Source organism: Dysidea avara, chromosome 11 (genome assembly GCF_963678975.1).
Source record: "Dysidea avara chromosome 11, odDysAvar1.4, whole genome shotgun sequence".
Classification (NCBI taxonomy): Eukaryota; Metazoa; Porifera; class Demospongiae; order Dictyoceratida; family Dysideidae; genus Dysidea; species Dysidea avara.
In genome coordinates this window covers 25,647,904-25,666,889 of record NC_089282.1, presented here as the reverse complement: position 1 = coordinate 25,666,889, position 18,986 = coordinate 25,647,904, and the positions used below count along the sequence as shown (strand labels likewise).

Sequence of the window (18,986 nt, the reverse complement as noted above, 5' to 3'; positions counted from 1 at the left end):
TGAATTTGTAAAAAGATTGAGATACTCTAATAGAGCAGTCATCATTATATACTCTAATAGAGCATTCAGTACAGATTATAGCCACTGTTCTCATTACACTGCTTGGTCTAAATCATTTACATTTATTTTATGTTAATTGTCTTTAATACTTTTCAAAACTTCTGATGTGTCAACTGCATGGAATTGCATTGAGCTATTTGATCATGTATATCATGCATTAGCAGTTACAATAAAAAAAAATAGCTCAAAATTTCCTTGAGGGAGCATGCCACCCAGACTCCCTAGCTTGACATGCTTAGCACATGCAGTTGAACACCACATGAAAGAAATAATCTCTGACTTTAACATCACATCAGATCGAAAGTGCAGAGTGCATGACTATGACCTCTGTTGCAGTCTATGAATGGCCTGACTACTCAAAATATCTCTGGAGTAAGTCAGTTTTTTTTGTACTGGTTCAATGCAATTAAACTAGTCTAATAATTGAAGCATGGTATACTATAGCATTAACTAAGCTATAGCATTACTTATGACATGCTCAGAGTCTTCTGAAATAGTTTCTTCCATCCAACCAGAGAGTCAACCTGCACTACCAGTGTTTGTGAAACAGTTGAGTCAGAAACAGACCCTCTTAATTTGGTCAATGTATAAACTTTGCCTCGGTAAAATTTTTTCCTGGCTACACCACTGACATCAGATCAATGAAAGTGCAGAGTGCATGACTATGACCTCTGTTGCAGTCTATGAATGGCCTGACCACTCAAAATATCTCCGGAGTAAGTCAGTTTTTTTGTACTGGTTCAATGCAATTAAACTAGTCTGATAATTTAAGCATGGTATACTATAGCATTAACTAAGCTATAGCATTACTTATGACATGCTCAGAGTCTTCTGAAATAGTTTCTTCCATCCAACCAGAGAGTCAACCTGCACCATCAGTGTTTGTGAAACAGTTGAGTCAGAAGCAGACCCCCTTAATTTGGTCAATGTATAAACTTTGCCTCGGTAAAAATTTTTTCCTGGCTACGCCACTGTATTGGGGTTGGTTGAATAACTGAGTCACGGATTAAGTATCTTGATGGTAAAGGATGTATCTTGAAGGGGACGCTTTTTTATCAGTTGGATCCCTACTTCATTTCTAAATTTTCAAATTTTTTAAAGTTTTTATAATGCCATACAACTATACATGTGTGACTGTTCTATTAGGGTGACTGCTGTATTAGAGTATCTTGAGTCCACCTTTTACACCTACCAAGCAGGGGCGGATCTAGGATTATTATGAAAGGAGGGGCTAAGCTGGATAGGGATGTAGGTAACTAGCCAGACATTAGAAGATACCAAGCCTTCTCACAAGGCCCTAGTGGTAAGATTCATGTAGTATCCATGGTCAAAATTAGCTATTTGGAATAATGACTAGCTACATTACATCCTAGGAAGGTCTGGGGGATCTCCCCCCCCCCCCCCCCCCCCCAGGAAATTTTTGAAAATTAGGCCCTCTAAAGGTGAATCTGAGTGTTTTTAGCAGTTTTTCAGTGGAAAATAATGGAAATTCAGTTTATCAAATGTTTCCATTAAATCAAGACTGATTGCAATATGCATTGAGTAGCTATCATGCATGCATGATCTTTTCATTTGTAGCTACCAAGCATTTAGATATAGCTAGCTATATACCATAATGCATCAGCTCCTCTTCAACAGCCTCAACTGTCTATCTTACTGATAAAAATAATGTTGTTGGATCCCACTGGAAGGTTGGAGTACATTATTTTACACTTGATGAAGTTGGAAGAATTGTGGAAAATACTTATCCCAGCCTCAACATCAACAGATTCAAGACAGACTCTCTTTATGGAACACTAGACTATCATCTTCTATAGACCATCTGGGATTCATCAACATTGGGTAACTATGACTACAAACTACACAAGTTTGACTGTGGTGATTTTGCAGTCTGCATGAAGGATGCTGTTTCTAAATACTCCCATAATCAAACAAAGCCAGACAATAGGGGAAGCCTTTGTGGGATAATGTGTGGAAGAAACATGTATAGCTAAACAGAGGCAGAAACATGTGGTATAGTTAAGTAGTAGTGGTGTTGGACATCACAATTATTAGTATGCATGCATGCTCCTTAGCCTAGTGACACTTTGTTAGCCTGTAGTTAACTTAAGCCCTTAACACCAATAAAGGGTACTGAAAAGCAGAATGCAGTGAAGAGTACTAGTAGCTATTAGCTAGTCTACTGGAAATCCTTAGCAAAGTGCAACTATATAGGGTTTTTGAATTTGCTGTTGTGATAGTCAACTTATTTCTAGATCTGCTGGGTTATGAAGACTGATCTATAGCTAGCTACAAATGCCAGCACCATATACCCACAGCATGGGGTCATATCAGAAGGTAGCTGATACAGATTTTACATTCATAGACAAAAGTGCTATACATGTAGCTGCCTTATAAACTTGTAAAATACCAAAAGACTACAGCTTGCTAAATGGCTGAGTTGGTAACTACATATTATACTGAAGCTGATAACTAAACCAACTAACACTTTTTGAATCATATAATAAATTCATAAAACCACACTAATTACCTCCTATAGCCATAGTGGAAAACACTGCTAATTATCTAAAAACCCACAATTAAAACATGTGTAACTAAAGATCAACCCACAATCAAAACCTTTTCTTGAAGAACTCTTGAGGAAAAGGAAGCTATACTCTCCTGGAACAGAGTTGAACAATAGGTATAGTTACATAGACATTATTTGTGTTGGTAGTGATACATAGTTCCTGAAATAAGTCTGCTTTTGATACACATAGAAGATTTAGGGTTTATTGGCCAAGTACTAACTTAGAAAAGAAAGGGGGGAGGGAGCCCCCCCCCCTAAATCCGCCCCTGCCAAAGACGTGGTTCACTGTTTCATATTTTATAGTACGACTGTGCTAGCATTCTAAAATAGTAAGAGTGTGTGGTCATCATGATCAAGTAGAGGTGTGGTCTCCACCAGGGCTGGCCTTAGCATCCTTAACCCTTAAACGCACACAAGACTATATATAGGCAGATTAAGCATGCCCCTGGAAAACACATAAGCCTATATATAGGCTTTTACACATGGCTGTAAACAAAGCGCTGTAACTTTACAAGTGTTCATCGTATGACTTTGTAATTTGTGCCATTCTACTCATGATGTAATAAGCATTAGAATGGTACCTAGGGTTTTACCCTACGACCAAAGTATAGGAACTAAAACTCGCCATAATAATAATTCTTAACAAAGAACTACAAAAATGTGCTACATACCTTTAGAAAATGATCCATAACTCCTTGCCAGTTGGTCCGAAGCGCTGCAAACAAGTATTAGTCGAATCGCCATTCAATGGCGAATCAGGCCATATACTGCTCACGTCATTAAACCCACAATCAATATGACAAGCAAAACGAAGAATGTGCTGTTGCAATAAAATAAGACGTTATTCTTCCTCGCTTTATAACAAGTAAGCCTTTGTAGTTACAGTGGCTATTTAGCCTTCCCCAAGTAGACCAATGAGTAAGCTTTCTATTGATACCTTGTTTTAGGCTAATAGAGTTAAGAGAGGCTATCTTGCCTCACCATGTAAGTTTGCTTTGTCTAAACACGTATTCCTTAAAAGTTACGTGCACATTTATGGCTTAAAAGTTTCATGCACAATTAAGGGTTAAGGTCCTAGGCAAATGAAATTTGGAGGCCTTTTCTTAATTGGCAGAAAACGAATATGCATGGATATATTATAGCTAAGCAGATTGTGTTCATGCAAATTCTTAGAAGTGACATACAGTATTATGGCTGCATAGAAGGAAGTGAGAATGCAATCGGCTCTATGAATAGCATTTTGACACATAACTTCATAGTCAGTCTAAACGTTTGAGGCCCTTTTAACTGGAGCTTGAAGGCCCTTTTGCCCTGAGGCCCTAGGAAGGCTGCCTACTCAGCCTGGCCAGTTCTGGTCTCCACGGTCGATCAGACATGGTCTCAAACCTATCATAAATTTACAGATATCTACCAAACATAGGCACTATAATAATTTGTGGCATTTAGATATGCTGCTCAAGTAAAGTGTTGTTATAGAAAATTAATACTTCAATATGGTTTCATTGTATCAAGAAGAAAATGACCAGCCTAATTGATGATGTGATCATCAATGGTAGTTATTCCGACTAGCTCCCTGTTACATCAGGAGTTCCACAAGGCTCTGCACTCAGCCCCCTTCTGTTCATATTATACATAGATGATTTGCAGAATGTTGTAAGCCACTCCACTTTAAAACTATTTGCAGATGACATTGCATTGTATAGAGAAACTAGAAGTTCTGCTGACTGTTTGTTACTGTAGCAAGATCTTGATAGCATCTTTTCTTGGACAATCAAGTGGAAGCTACATCTAAACGCATCTAAGTGTTTAACATTCTTAATTAACAAGAGGAAACTTATCAATTTTATGTAAAAAATCAACAGCATCACCATCTCGTAGAATTCTATTGTTAAATATCTTGGAGTGTACTAACTTATCTTGGTCTCATCATTGTAAAGTTGTTTCTGCCAAGGCCAGGAGATCACTGAACCACCTGTGTCACAGTTTATGAGGAGCTATCACAGCTGCAAAATCTGTAGCTTACAAGTGTTTAATTAGACCACTGCTTGAGTATGCTTGTCAAGTGTGGAATCCACACATGGCTCAGGACATATCTGGCTTAGAGTCTGTGCAACGCCGTGCTGCTAGGTGGGCAGGTGGAAGCCAGTGGGATCCTATTTCCAGGAAATGGAGTAATTCATCTGATGATTGTCCAGCCTAGTCTTACTGATTGTTGCAACTACCTGCCTGTGTCAACAATGTATGATATCCTCAACAACAGAATGTCTCTTAATCTTACTGTCACTGTAATACTTCCTGTACCAGAGCCCATGAACTGCCTATTGTACCTTTACCATCTTCTATCAACAGTCACCGTCATTCTTTTTTGTGAATACTGTATTTTTTGGAACACTGTATCATTTGATACACTCACTATTGAATCTGTAAATTCCTTTCATCGTACCATTATCGTCTTTTCTATACTTAGCTTTTGAGTCTCAGCATGTTTGTTTTGTGTATTGTTTTTTTTTCTTTGTAGTGTACCTTTGTTATCCTTTGTCTTTGTAATGTTATTTTTGCACTGTATCTGTTGAGGAAAGCACCCTTGTACACACTATGCTTTTCGGAGCCACCCTATCATTTTGACAAATTAGACAAATAAAATAAAAGGAATTAAGACAAGACATAGAGGGAATACATTCATCAGAACCCCAAAAAGCACATGCCACTGGTAAGTTTGTTGTGGTGGCGTAAAACGTTGGCTGTTAACTGTTTTGTTTGGCCTCCAGTCTTGTGACTGTGGTCGGGCAGCTGCGTTTGACGTCAGATGAACAAATATTATTGTGTAAAGTAATTTTTGTTGCTCAAGATGTATCTAGGATGATTTTATAGGCAGCATATGTCAATTTATGGATGATCCCTACTTAAACAGTATTACAATGCTGTGGATGATCCCTTCAGTGCTGGTCACCGTAAAGCATTAATACAATACAATACAATACAATACAATACAATACAATACTGTTTGATAGTGCACTACCGATGGTCCTTTATACTATAAACAGAAATATTGCTACATAATAGCAGTACATGCACTGTAACAATAGAACTTTACAAGATGCCACACAGCCATTGTATAGTCGACGATAATTCTAACCTTTAGTACAAGCAGGTTGCTTATCCTATAAGATGTCATTGTTACTTCAGTCACAATTAGTCCCAACTTTTCCTACACACCAACACCAGTGAAGCTATGTTATACTAACTCATCACATGTTCTCACCAATTCTTGAACATTTAATTCATGATCTGGTAGCTGGTTATCTTTATGAGCAATACTTATTAGTAGAATGTTTGAGAATTCTTCTTTAAATGTCAGTTGGATACAGCGATAATAAAACTTCATGCTTGGGTGGTTAAAGGGTAACTCAACAGTATTTGGAAATTCTGTAAATATAACATCACGTAAAATTTCTTAACAAAGACTTACCTAACAACAAGTCCCTGACATCTGTCTCTTTGTCACTGTTAGGTTGGATGGAATCCTGGAGGAAAATGTCTTCAGCTAACTGATTCAACATCAAAGGACAAGGACATTCAATTGCTGCATCCTTTGACAAACGTTTATAATCTATTACAGAGAATGCAAGCAATGAACAACAAGAATACTACAACTAACTTTTCATTATCAGTGGATAAATCTTTCCATTGAGTTTTTTCCTACTTCCTGGAGTGTTTAAAGCTTCCAACACTGCATGCGTCAAAAATGAATATTGTCTTCCCTCCATCTCAAAGGCCTCACAGAATGGAGCGCTGTACAAAGAATGTTACACTAATAACCACTATGACATAGAAGTAAAGATGAGCGATAGTAAATATAAAATATGTATGCTATAATAGTGCAACTCACTAGACAAATATTTGATAAAAATTGGCAAAGCTGTCAAAAGCATTATCCTTTAACGGCAATTGGACTGTTACTGGACCCCTGCAATTACAAATATGCAAAAATGGAATCTTTCATTGCTTTACTATATCATAGCTAAATAGCATACATAACTTGTATCAATTATAATGTGTTTATACATACTAAAAATTAGGAAGTGGATTTATAGAATTCTGCACTCAACCTCTAAATATTAAGTTACATCTTAGTCAGTGAAGTTTGCTGGTAAGTGGACAACTCTGCTCACGAAATCATTTACTTAACTACTCCAATAAACACATACAATGATTTCTTACAAATTTGAGTTTTAGCAATAACATACATAATACTAACTACCCAATAGTTTGTTTAAAAGTAGGTAACTTACTTTATCCACGGCCTACAGTAATCCAAGATGGAAATGACTTTGACATGTCGATGCTGCATTTTCTGCCTGACATCATTATAGCTTATAAACTCCTCAATCTTCACTTGTTTATCATTAGCATCAATGGGCATCAGATAGGTAGTACTTTCATTACCTAGTCCATATCCTGCATAATAAAATACAACATGCATTGCTTTACGAAGAAGTCCACAGAAATAATCTATTGCTCTGGACATTTCATTGAGTGTCACATCCACCAGTGTAAGAGTCTTAAAGCCAAGATCTTGTAACGCTTTTGCCATTGCTTTCACATCACTATATGGACTCTTCAGGTTTCTTGTACTTCCTTTGCAGTTGGTGTTACCAATCAGCAATGCCATATGATCAGCCGCTAAACACATAAAATTAAATAATTTGTCCTTATTAACAAGACACAAGGTATGTTGTGTGCCATGACAATGAAACTAGTGCTAGCACACAAAAGACAACTCTTAATCCTAGACAAAACAGATGGAATCTTCATTAGGGTAAATTTTTGTTCACTAGAACTTCAAAATTGCTAGCGTGAAAGAGATATAATATCATTTGTGGTAAGAAATAACTGCAGCAATATTATTGTCAATAAATTGGCAACAATAACATCATAGACAATAAATGTGACTGGGCCTGTTACAATATGGCACATGGCACCAACTATAACCTATCACACAACAGTTCTACAATAGACTATTTGAATTCTAAAACTTGTATTGAAGATATAATAAATGCTGATAGTGTCTAATCCTGGACTGGATATTGGACTTGGACTAAATTTAAAAAACCAAGTTTGCGAATAAAAAATAATGTGTATTATAGGCTTTAATTTAATTTTTAAGATACTGAGGACAAATGTCCTTACATATTCACAAATGTACAGACAAAGAGTCAAATTGTACAGACATGAGCTAGAGGAGCACTTTAAACTGCTGGAATTAGAATAGGGAGTTTCTATTGAAAGTTTTGAAGTTAAATACAACCACATAGCTGCAACGTATCACCAGGCTGTGGTCATTACAGCTGCTGGTGATAGCAGTACACAAAGGAGAGGTGGCATTGGTAAATCCTTGGGTTGGGAAAATGTAGTATCTCCTAGCAACCAAGTCACAGTTATTGTTAGCACTGCAAACAAACATGTACACATTGGGCGTCTGGATTCAGTGGAATGGAATAGTGGACTGAAATGGTGGAATGGAATGGAGTAGTACGTAGGTAATTTCAATTAGTGGTCAACTCTTTATAAAGACCACCTTCTAACAAAGACCACCTCTTTACAAAGACCGTTTTACTTTAATATCTGAATTATTGTTTTAGAACCCTATAAGACAGCTAGTCTTATTGATGAATTGTGCCAGATGTTGTCTAGAAAAGCCAGTGATATCTGATTTATGATACGATACAGTAATAGCCATATATCCCATACAAAAACAGCATGGCTATATATACAAAAAGATGTGTCCACGAAACTAAAAGCAACTGGCAACTAAAGGAGCTAATATCTGGTGAGGCCAAGAGATGAATGTTAATATATACTGGCAACTAAGTATAATTTACAATAATCTTGGTCCTTTATCATTGACTTGTGTTGTCTGACTGTATTCCTAATTAATTCTCTGTAAATCTAATAGGCTAGTAAATTGGTACCTTTCCCAATAGTCCAGCATTGTAGAGGAGAAAAAAGGTGGCTAAATTACTAGCCAATTAGAGTTACAGGGAATTAATTAGGAATGCAGCAAGATTGTATATATAAGTCCATGATAAAGGACCAAATTTTTATAAATTATAGTGAGTTATTTGCCAGTATTTCTTGGTCTCACCCAGATATTAGCTCCTTTAGTTGTCAGTTACTTTTAGCTTGAAGGGGTCGTCATTTTTGTACAGCCAAAGTTGACTGTTTTTGCATGGGATATATTGCTGTATAAAATCAGATATCGTGCACTGACTTTTCTAGGCATGTGGCACACAACTGATCATTAAGACATCCTAGGGGATACACTCTAAAACAACAAGATAGCAATTTAAATGGTCTTTATAAAGAGGTGGTCTTTGTTAGAAGGTGGTCTTATAAAGAGGTGATCACCAATTGCGATTACCAAAGTACCATTCCATTCCAATCCATTCCACCATTCCAGTCCATACCATTCCAGTCCATTCCATTCCACTGAATCTAGACACCCGTACACATCAGCTTTTATGGTACCACTATTGGTTTTGCAAGGACATGTGTGTCCGCCCAAAACTAATTATGTGCAGATACTGTGCTCTTTGAGTGGATTTTGTCCACTGACCGTATGTTAATTTACGGCCTGATATTAACAAGTCTTTTTCAAGCTCTGTCTACAATGTCCAGGACTGATGCTGCTAGCATGATATGGTTACAAGATTCTATATAAACAGATTATGTAATTGAGCATGTGGGCACAAGCTACACTCTGTCATCACACAACAGATTATATCCCATTATTGGAATTGAATATATGCATTCTGTAACTTGCATTACAAAGCCAATGAAGCAAGAGCAGAAAATTGCACAATCATAGTAAAGGTTATGAATCATATAACCTTGAAAAAGTAATGTGCCTACATGCCTTGTTTTTGTAGCCCTGCAATCACATGGATTCCTAGTCACCTGTTTACATAATAGAAAGTCGTGTCACAATAATCACATAGTAAAAGAAACATTTGAATATACCTACACTTCAGTGTGTATCTGCTAAAAAGCAGACTAGATATTGTGAAAGGAATCCATGAACTCATTTGGCTTATTGCAGCTATAGATAAGTAAATTGCAAACACAATCAGGACAAATCTGTGTTTCAGTATTCTTTAATTAATAAGCTTCATTATGTATCAAGGAAGCTAAAATTTGACACTGGGAATTTTTATGCATAGCTCAGTTAGAATGATCTGTAGCAGCACATAGTGGTAGCTGTAATTATTTGTGACCGGATCTGCAAAAACCCGACATAATGGTGCATTTTTCAAATTCTTTATTATTGAATACTTATAATCTACTTAGCTGAGTATATGCTCTAGCCAAGTTTCATCCTTGTATGCCAACAACTTTTGGAGTTACAGCCCTACAAAGTAGCAGCAACAGAAAGATTGATTTTTACAGCAAATATTGAGAAAATAAATTACAGGTGCTTACAAAAACAACTGTAACTTACAAACGCAATGCAGGACAGAGTTGCAATTTGCACCATCGTGTTCACCATGAATAGGGGAGTCCATTACATGGTACTTTTTTCTCCTACCACCTTTCTTCACTACATACAGAGATGGAATCAGTGAAGAAAAATTGATCACATATGACCACTTCCTCACGACGTAAAAAAATGCCCATAACTCACATATCCTTTAGGCTACTGCTATGAAATAAAGATTTTCGAACTCCCTTTGAGTGAGCGAATAATATGGTATTCATGTTTTTATCATTACACCCTTTCTTCACAAAGAACACAGAATTTTAAAATTTTACATTTTTTTTTCATTTACACAAATATTTTACCCATTGCAATCAATAGCCTATACTGAAAATTTAGGCTGTGCCATTATGTCGGATTTTTGCAGATCTGGTCACATTTTACACATGTCCTCTGTGTTTTTACGATATGAACATCATATCACCACACAGTGCTGAAATGTTGTCACGTCACTCACTGTACAGTAATTACCCCTATCCTTACAATTGTGCAAAACCAAAAAATGTCAGTCCAGCATTCCACCATAGTTGTCCAGTCCAGTGATTAGACACCACCATTAAATGCTTACTATACACTGAAAATTACATAGCCATAGCGTGATGACACGAAATATTATGGGTGATGAAGTTTGGAAAACTAAGCATCTTTTATGTGCCAACATGCCCATTTTTTGCTAGACCAGTCACAAATTTATGTGAAGTTTAAACCATTTATATCACAGCTCAGCTGCCATCACTTACCATGTCCAACTGTTCCTTCAGCTGTAGTAAGAGTAAATAATATCAATAATACAATATGTAGGTATCAATGTTACCTTCTATTTGCTGCTTTTGTAGTAGTAAATTTTCACTGGAAGCTGAGAGAGATGAAAAAACAGAAAGTCAACTTGTGAATAAGCATATAATTATGTAAAGAAAGAGATTTAAAGAGTACCTTAGTTTTGTGAATAGTGTGTCAGTAAAAACAAACAAACAAACTAAGATTAGCTGTTTTTATACTTAATATACCTGTATTGTGCTATATATTAGTAGCAGTGAACATTGTACAAGGTAGCAAACAAACTGATGGAAGTAAGGACAGCTGCATCCCAAGTAATGCATTACCGTATGTTATGTGCAATGTTTATGAGAAGTTGAGTGTATGATAGTGACAGTCTTTAGGGAATAAATATTAGCATCAGATTTGCTGTATTAAATTCACTTACTATTTTCTACTTGTAGACAACCAATATCAATGGCTTTGTGTCGGTTCTTATCAATTATTCCAATACGTGTAAGTTTAATGTCATCACACAGTTGTTTTGTAGCTGGTGAGATCTTTTTAGGAAGTTTAAGAATTACAATCAGCTGAGAGGATGTCTTAAAGTAAAATTTGAGTGGGTCAGCACTCACTGAACATATTTCACTGTTTATGCCATCAACTCTAAACAAAACATTCGTGACAAATTCAACCTTGCACATATAATCAACAGTTGCATGCTCTTCCTGGGTTTCAGTCTCTGCGAAGAATCCATCTTCTAAATGATAATCTTTCCATAAATACTTACTCAACAAATGCAGCCCAATATTTTTTTTGTACATTTTAATTCTATCAAGCACAACGGGATAGTACAGAATAGTTTCAGCAAAGAGTTGCAGCCATGAAACATTGAAATGTGATATATAATCATGGTCGTTAAATGAGAATATTAGTTCTTCGAAGTTTTGCACATTTTCATACAGGTATTTTGGAATTGGATTTCTAGTGTTTACGTTTCTATAAAGCTTTAAAGGTTTCAAGAAGTCCTTAAAACCAGTAGCCTTATCTAGCATACTCATAACATCAAGTAACAATTGAATGTACTCTCCTTCAATTGTATTGTTGGTTGGTTGCTCAGATGGTATGAGGAAAGACTTTTTCTTTGCTACAAAACTGGTTACTTTATCACGTCGACGACACCTTGCAGTATCAGCACTATCTTCACCTAAAACAAACCCTCAGTAGATTTATGCAAATAGTACCACACAAGGGTACAGCCTTCAAAAGCCTAGGGGAAAAAAGTTGCAAAATCATAAGTGGCAGCTATGAAATGGCTTCAATGATGTTGATGATAATAAGTTTTATTAATGCAGCCCAGTTGTGATATTAAAGGTGGTGGCCATGAAATGGCTGAAATGATATTGATGACAATACATTTTAATAGTGCAGCCATTATTAAAATTTATTATCATCAACATCATTGGCTGCCACTTTTGATTTTACAACTTTTTTACCCAAGCTTTTGAAGGCCACACTCTTCTTATACAGAATGGCTGTTTTTGTACAGATTTCATTTCTTTTGCATTTTAAATATATACCCCAAAGCCAACCATAATCTGGCTTTGAGGTTTGTTTTTACACAAATCATTATCTACAGATGCAATGAAGGTGATAATAAGACAAACCATTCTACCAATTCAGAAAAATACCCAAAGTCAATTTATATACTAGTAATAATTGTGTGCTCACTTGTTTATGACTATAAAGTTGCCTGTATTTGTTTGCAATAGAGTTTAATAAGTTCCTTCCAAGTAAGGTATACATGATTGTACTATTTGTCTATTAGGATTGTGCAGTGACTGTTCTATTAGAGTCAGCTATGTTCAACCCATTACACAGCATTTTGAATCAAGAACTGTTCAAAGAGCACCTCTACAATCCATGCATACTGAAAAAATGGTGCCGCGTTTCCCAGTTATATCAATTATTGTCTGAAAAGTGAAGTATCCATTACACGTCGGCTATGTTCAACCTGTTACACAGCAATACGAATCAAGAACTGTTTGAAAAGCATCTCTGCAATCAAAATAGCCACTATGAAAAATACGGACAATTTCCATTATGAAGGGAAGCCATCACATGCTACCGCCAAATCAACTCTTTTTGCTGTCAGCAAAGATTAATGGGACACAAAGGAGGACACTGGTTAGTTCATGTAGAATGCATTGTACGTACTGTGATATGCCAAAAGGCACCTCTCAGGCCGAAGTAACGTCAAACAGTGAAAAAAGCAAGCCTGTGGCTTTAGTCATTATTGAGTTACACTTGTCTGAAGGCATCAGGCAGTCAGTCAGTCAGTAGAAAATAAATTTTTTTTTTTAAATTTTGTAGCAACTTGTTGAAAGCGTTTCAGGTCAATCTGAAAGCTTGTTTGGGCTTAGTTTTACCTAACCAATACTGCCTCATTGTCGTCAGGGAAAATGGAGGCTGGTTTTTGGGTGATGTTATTTAGTGGGCCACTTTGTGGTCCCTACTATAGAGTACGATAATAATGAATAGTGAGTGCATTCTGTGACCACACCTCTCAATGATTTAGCTGCAATTAGCTATGGTTTTGCAGATATGGTAAACCATGTATTACATAGATCATTCAAGACAAGCAGGGAGATTGATATTATGCAGTCACAGCACATGGGTATAGCATAGCTATGTCAGAGCAAAAACGTCAACGAACTAGTACCATTAAAAATTATTACTTTAAAAATGAAGTATGGTTCCAGCGATTAAAAGTAATGAAACAAGATTATGAATGATGGTAGCTATTGTAATGCAGCTGTATGGGATTATTCCATGGATAGTACACATAATATAGGATTGGCAACACACCTTTTAAACCTGTAGTGATGTCACATACAATCCTCTTCATCATCCAGTTAACACGCCCTCTCACCCAGTTGCTAGATGCACAGACCGCTTCATTCTTTGTGTTGTAGCAGAGTACCACTCAATAAAGACATAAAGTTTACTCCAAATGAACATACAACTACTCAGGTAAGTATCTGATGATATAAAAGAGTGACATACACTGTCAAAATCTAGCACAAGATAAGGCCCTCTGCTTCATGGTTTTTACATTTCTGGAATTTTAACAAGGAAACTAAAGAGTTTTTTTTCCAAACAATGTATATAAAGAATTAATCATAGAGCATGATACTTTGCTTTGTGTAGGCGTACTATTTACCCAAACTATGGTTTGAAGCTGTTTAATTGTGCTGGGTTTTATCGTGGTACTATGTGAAGAAGCATCAAGTTACTATTCAGCACAAGAGAGCTCAATGTTTTGGTGGTGTAATGCAAATATGCACGAGCTTAAATTCAGATGTGGCATTAGCCATCAAAGTATGTGAAAATGGGATATAAAAGGTGTTGCACAGCATCAACACAAAGAAGCTACTGGTGGTAAAAAGTAGTATAGCATGACATCAAGCTTAGACAGGGAATAATGTAACTGTAGCAGCTCACAGCAAATACCATCCACTGGATATCAAGTGATGTCCTTGTGTTTGTCACAAAAATGGACAGTATTCTTAAAACCCTTCAAGTGCTGGAAACTGATGTTGTGGACTAACATCTAGATAGACTATAAAGAGACTTTAAGCAAACCAGCACTAAGTTACCCTTACACCACAAAGTTGAGACAAGGACCGTGAGGCAGCATAGCCAAATGGCTAGATTACTGGCCTGGTAATTGAAAGGTCAAAGTTTGATGCCTGGCCAGTTATGCCAAATTGTTGTTTCCTTGAGCAAGAAACTTTACTCACATTGCTCCATCTGTACACTGTTGGGGACCTGTTGTCAACTGGAAAAGCAGCCTGTCCAGCTGTCATAGTAACATCAATGGGTACCTAGTTTTTACTGGGGAAGCAAATGCTCAATATACACAATATCCATCACTCCATTCAAAAGAAACACATTGAATACTTTTCCACTGGATGCATTAGGTAGATTTGCTACTGAAACCCTAAATGAGTAGAAAATCGGCTTAAACCCTGCCCATCCTTATCACGATTTACTGCAGCTGGCTACCAGGAACACACCAAATCCTTCATGGATTTGATACTCCTGTGCCATGAAAAGACTCCACGACCCACCAAGTTGCAGCCAGCACCGAAAATCCACTGGCTGGTAGCTCATTACGATCAATACTTGTTACACGAGTTGTTCCTTTCTAGTTCTGGATAGTGAAATAACGGGATCTTCCCACATTGCCATGTAGAAAATAATAGCTACCATTATTCATATCTCTTGTTTCATTTCTTCATATAGCTGGAACCGTACTTCATTTTTAAACTAATAATTTTAATTGTACTATATAGTAACATTTACATGGTAAGAAACTCACTTAGTTGTACTTAATTATTTTCTGAAGGGATTACCCCCTTCACTACTAGCTTTACAGTAATACAACACCAACATCCTCCTTACTTATTTGTTGTATCAATAGCTGACTCCTAATGGGTTGATCTTTGTCACAGAATTCATGGCAGGTATCTGGGTATTGCTTACATCCAGCCTCAGAATTTGTTGTAAATTTTTTACCAACTTCTGTATGCTGGTTAAGTGGTTGTTGTGTAATATTTCCTCGACTTATCACCTCCACATATACTACTCTGGAAGTGATCACCTCAGGAATTAATATACACTTGTAATAGCCTTCATGAGAAGAGGTTACATTAGATATTACCATCTTGCTATTGCGGCACTCTAGATACTTTTCGACAAGTCCATCTTTGGAACACCGGAACCATAAGTATATTATATTCACTCCATGTGCTGACTCTTCTGGAAACAGCAGTTCCAGACAACCACCAGCAAATACCTTAACGGTTTTGGGCTCCTCCACTATGGTACAATTAAATCAGAAAATGAAACATAATTAACTTTTATCCAATCATACATACCTATTTTCTTTGTGATCTTAGCAATTATAAATTGAACAACTTCTTCTGGATTCTCATTGGCACCCTTACTGTACCAGTTGTTGGTCAATTGTTGTCCAAAATGTAGGGATTGAATGTCATGACCTTGTGGTTGTTCAGCAATCTTCACTTGTTGATGATCAAGGTCAACTGTAACAATATCATAACTGGTTGCAGCAACACAACTAACAAATTAAAGTTTTGTAGCTACTTACATTCCAGTCAAGCCATGCATACTCAAAGAATTTACTGGAACTGCATGTATAATTGTATAGTGGGCAATAACCCCAGTAAGGTGTTTTGACAAAAAGAAGTGCTTATTGCAAACAGAAAATGCAGCAAAATTAATATCTATGCCATAACAGTCATGTAAGCTATGAAAAAAGGGGTACAGCTCTCCAAAAGGCCAGTGTGAAAAAATTTATAAAATCAAAGATAGCGGCCAAGAAATGACTGCAATAATGTCAATGCCAATCATTTTAATGATCAAAAATGATTGGCATTAGCTTCATTGCAGCTATATAATTCTTGGCCACTGCATCATTTTGGCCATTTTATTTATTTAATAGGCTTTTAATGCAGACAAATCAGGTCTACATTAAAGGTCTGTGGGTCAACTGTACCTACTGCCACAACACATATACATATTCGTACATATCAAGACACACGGTAGTATGTCGTGCAGCCCAAGAAGCCGGTGTGCCACACCTTGAGTATATTAACAGGAAGAAAGAAAATGCAATTTTCACACCTATGTAGCTCTGTGATCCCTAATCGAATTGGAATCAAATTTGTTGGAGAACTGCTGGCCAATTAGGGGAGTGTACATACCAAATTCGAAGAAAATTGCTCCAGCCATTTCCAAGATACGAGCGATCAAAATTTTGTTTTAATTTCTTCGTTTTATTCTTCATTTTGCACACTTCGCAAATTCTGCCATAAAGCACGATTGCATACTCCAATCGGGCTGAAGTTTGGCACACTTAAAGGGCGCATTAAGGTGGATCTCAGTACCAACTTTGGTAGGCATCCGATGAACATTCACGGAGTTATGACCAATTATTCGCGTAAAATAAGGTCGAAGGTCTGTCATGCCCACAGGGTAAACCCCTTGGAGGAATGGGTTAAAAATTGCTATGTAGATGGAGTAACCATCATAGGAATGCTTTTTTGTGGTTTGAAAGGAATCGAGATAAAGACCATGGAGATATGACACAAAACCCAACCTGTGTCACAATTACACAATCAATTTTTATGAATAAAAAAAACTATTAAGTTTTCACGCCCGCCACGCAAACCGCTTAGAGCAATGAGCTGAAAATCAGTAGTAGCTCTGGAATAATTATCATAGAAAGCTCTTGCAGTAGTACAGAAGAATCAGATTAGAAACCACGGAGTCATGATTCGAAAGCCAACTACGTGTAGCAAATGCATGATCAAGATACTCTAATAGAACAGTCACCCTAATAGAGCATTCAGCTATGTTTATAACTTACTCCATAATAGAATTATATTACATTGCAAGTTTTTACTGTAGGGAGTTCAGCTACAACCAGTTAATCTTACAGACCACTGAGCTAAAAGCAAATCACCCTGTAGAGAGTTCAGCTACAAACAAGTCACTCTGTAGTACAAACAAGTCACCACGTAGAGAGTTCAGCAACCAATCAAAAAAACCATCCTATATAGAGTTCAGCTATACAAACAAGTTATAACTCTATAGAGAGATCAGCTAGAAACAAGAGAGAGCTCAGCTACAAACTTAACAGATCACACTGTAGACAGTTCAGCTAGAAACAAGTCACCCTGTAGTGAGATCAACTAGAAACAATTCATCCAGTAGAGAGATCAACTAGAAGACATCACCTTGTAGAGAATTCAGGTACAAACAAATCGCCCTGAAGATAGTTCAGCTACAAACAAATCACCCTATAGAGAGATCAGCTAGAAGAAGTCACCTTGTAGAGAGTTCAGCTACAAACAAATCACCTTGTAGAGAGATCAGCTAGAAGAAATCACCTTGCAGTTACAAAGAAACCACCATGTAGAGAGTTCAGTTGCAAACAAATCTGCTACGAACAGATCACCCGGTAGAGAGTTCAGCTAGAAACAATTCACCCTGTAGAGAGATCAACTAGAAACAAGTCATCCTGTAGAGAGTTCAGCTAGAAACAATTCACCCTGTAGAGAATTCAAGTACAAACAAATCACCCTGCAGATAGTTCAGCTACAAACAAATCACCCTATAGAGAGATCAGCTAGAAGAAGTGAGAGTTCAGCTACAAACAAATCACCCTGTAGAGAGATCAGCTAGAAGAAGTCACCTTGCAGTTACCAAGAAACCACCATGTAGAGAATTCGGCTGCAAACAAATCACCCTGTAGAGAGTTCAGCTACGGAGAGATCACTCTGCATAGAGATCAGCTAGAAACAAGTAATCCTGTAGAGAGACTAGCTAGAAGAAGTCACTTTGTATGTAGAGAGTTCAGCTACAAAAACCACCCTGTAGAGAGTTCAGCTACAAACAAATCACCCTGTAGAGAGATCAGCTAGAAGAAGTTATCTTGTAGAGAGTTCAGCTACAAAGAAACCACCCTGTGGAAGAGTTCAGCTACAAACAAGTCATCCAGAGATCAGCCAGAAACAAGTCACCCTATAGAGAGTTCAGCTACAAAGAAACCATCATGTAGAGAGTTCAGCTGCAAACAAATTATCCTGTAGAAAGTTCAGCTGCGAACTGATCGCCCTGTAGAGAGTTCAGCTAGAAACAAGTTATCCTGAAGAGAGATCAGCTAGAAGGATCATCTTGTAGAGAGTTCAACTACAAACAAATTGCCCTGCAGATAGTTCAGCTACAAACAAGTCACCCTGTAGATAGATCAACTAGAAGAAATTACCTTGTAGAGAGTTCAGCCACAAAGAAAACATCATGTAGAGAGTTCAGCTATAAACAAATCACCTTGTAGGGAATTCAGCTACAACTGGTTAATCTTACAGACAATTCAGCTAAAAGCAAGTCACCCTGTAGAGAGTTCAGCTACAAACAAGTCACTATGTAGTACAAACAAGTCACTATGTAGTACAAACAAGTCACCACGTAGAGAGT

The 18,986-nt window shown here is 37.0% G+C and overlaps 1 protein-coding gene across 4 annotated transcripts in view; it reads right to left on the bottom strand.

Annotated features, from left to right (window-relative positions):
* Positions 1-18,986, bottom strand: part of LOC136239355 (uncharacterized) — a 53,529-nt gene that overhangs the window by 17,756 nt on the left and 16,787 nt on the right. For 2 of the 4 annotated variants that reach the window (XM_066030087.1, XM_066030089.1), the window contains 11 exons: positions 15,863-16,030; positions 15,387-15,803; positions 11,368-12,126; positions 10,978-11,019; positions 10,904-10,924; positions 6,922-7,312; positions 6,519-6,596; positions 6,288-6,421; positions 6,099-6,239; positions 5,892-6,055; positions 5,766-5,837 (listed from right to left, as the gene is read on the bottom strand). In XM_066030087.1, coding sequence (XP_065886159.1) covers positions 5,766-5,837; positions 5,892-6,055; positions 6,099-6,239; positions 6,288-6,421; positions 6,519-6,596; positions 6,922-7,312; positions 10,904-10,924; positions 10,978-11,019; positions 11,368-12,126; positions 15,387-15,803; positions 15,863-16,030 — 2,387 coding nt within the window. The remainder of the gene's footprint in view (positions 1-5,765; positions 5,838-5,891; positions 6,056-6,098; positions 6,240-6,287; positions 6,422-6,518; positions 6,597-6,921; positions 7,313-10,903; positions 10,925-10,977; positions 11,020-11,367; positions 12,127-15,386; positions 15,804-15,862; positions 16,031-18,986) is intronic. The other 2 variants (XM_066030088.1, XM_066030090.1) reach the window with 2 other exon arrangements.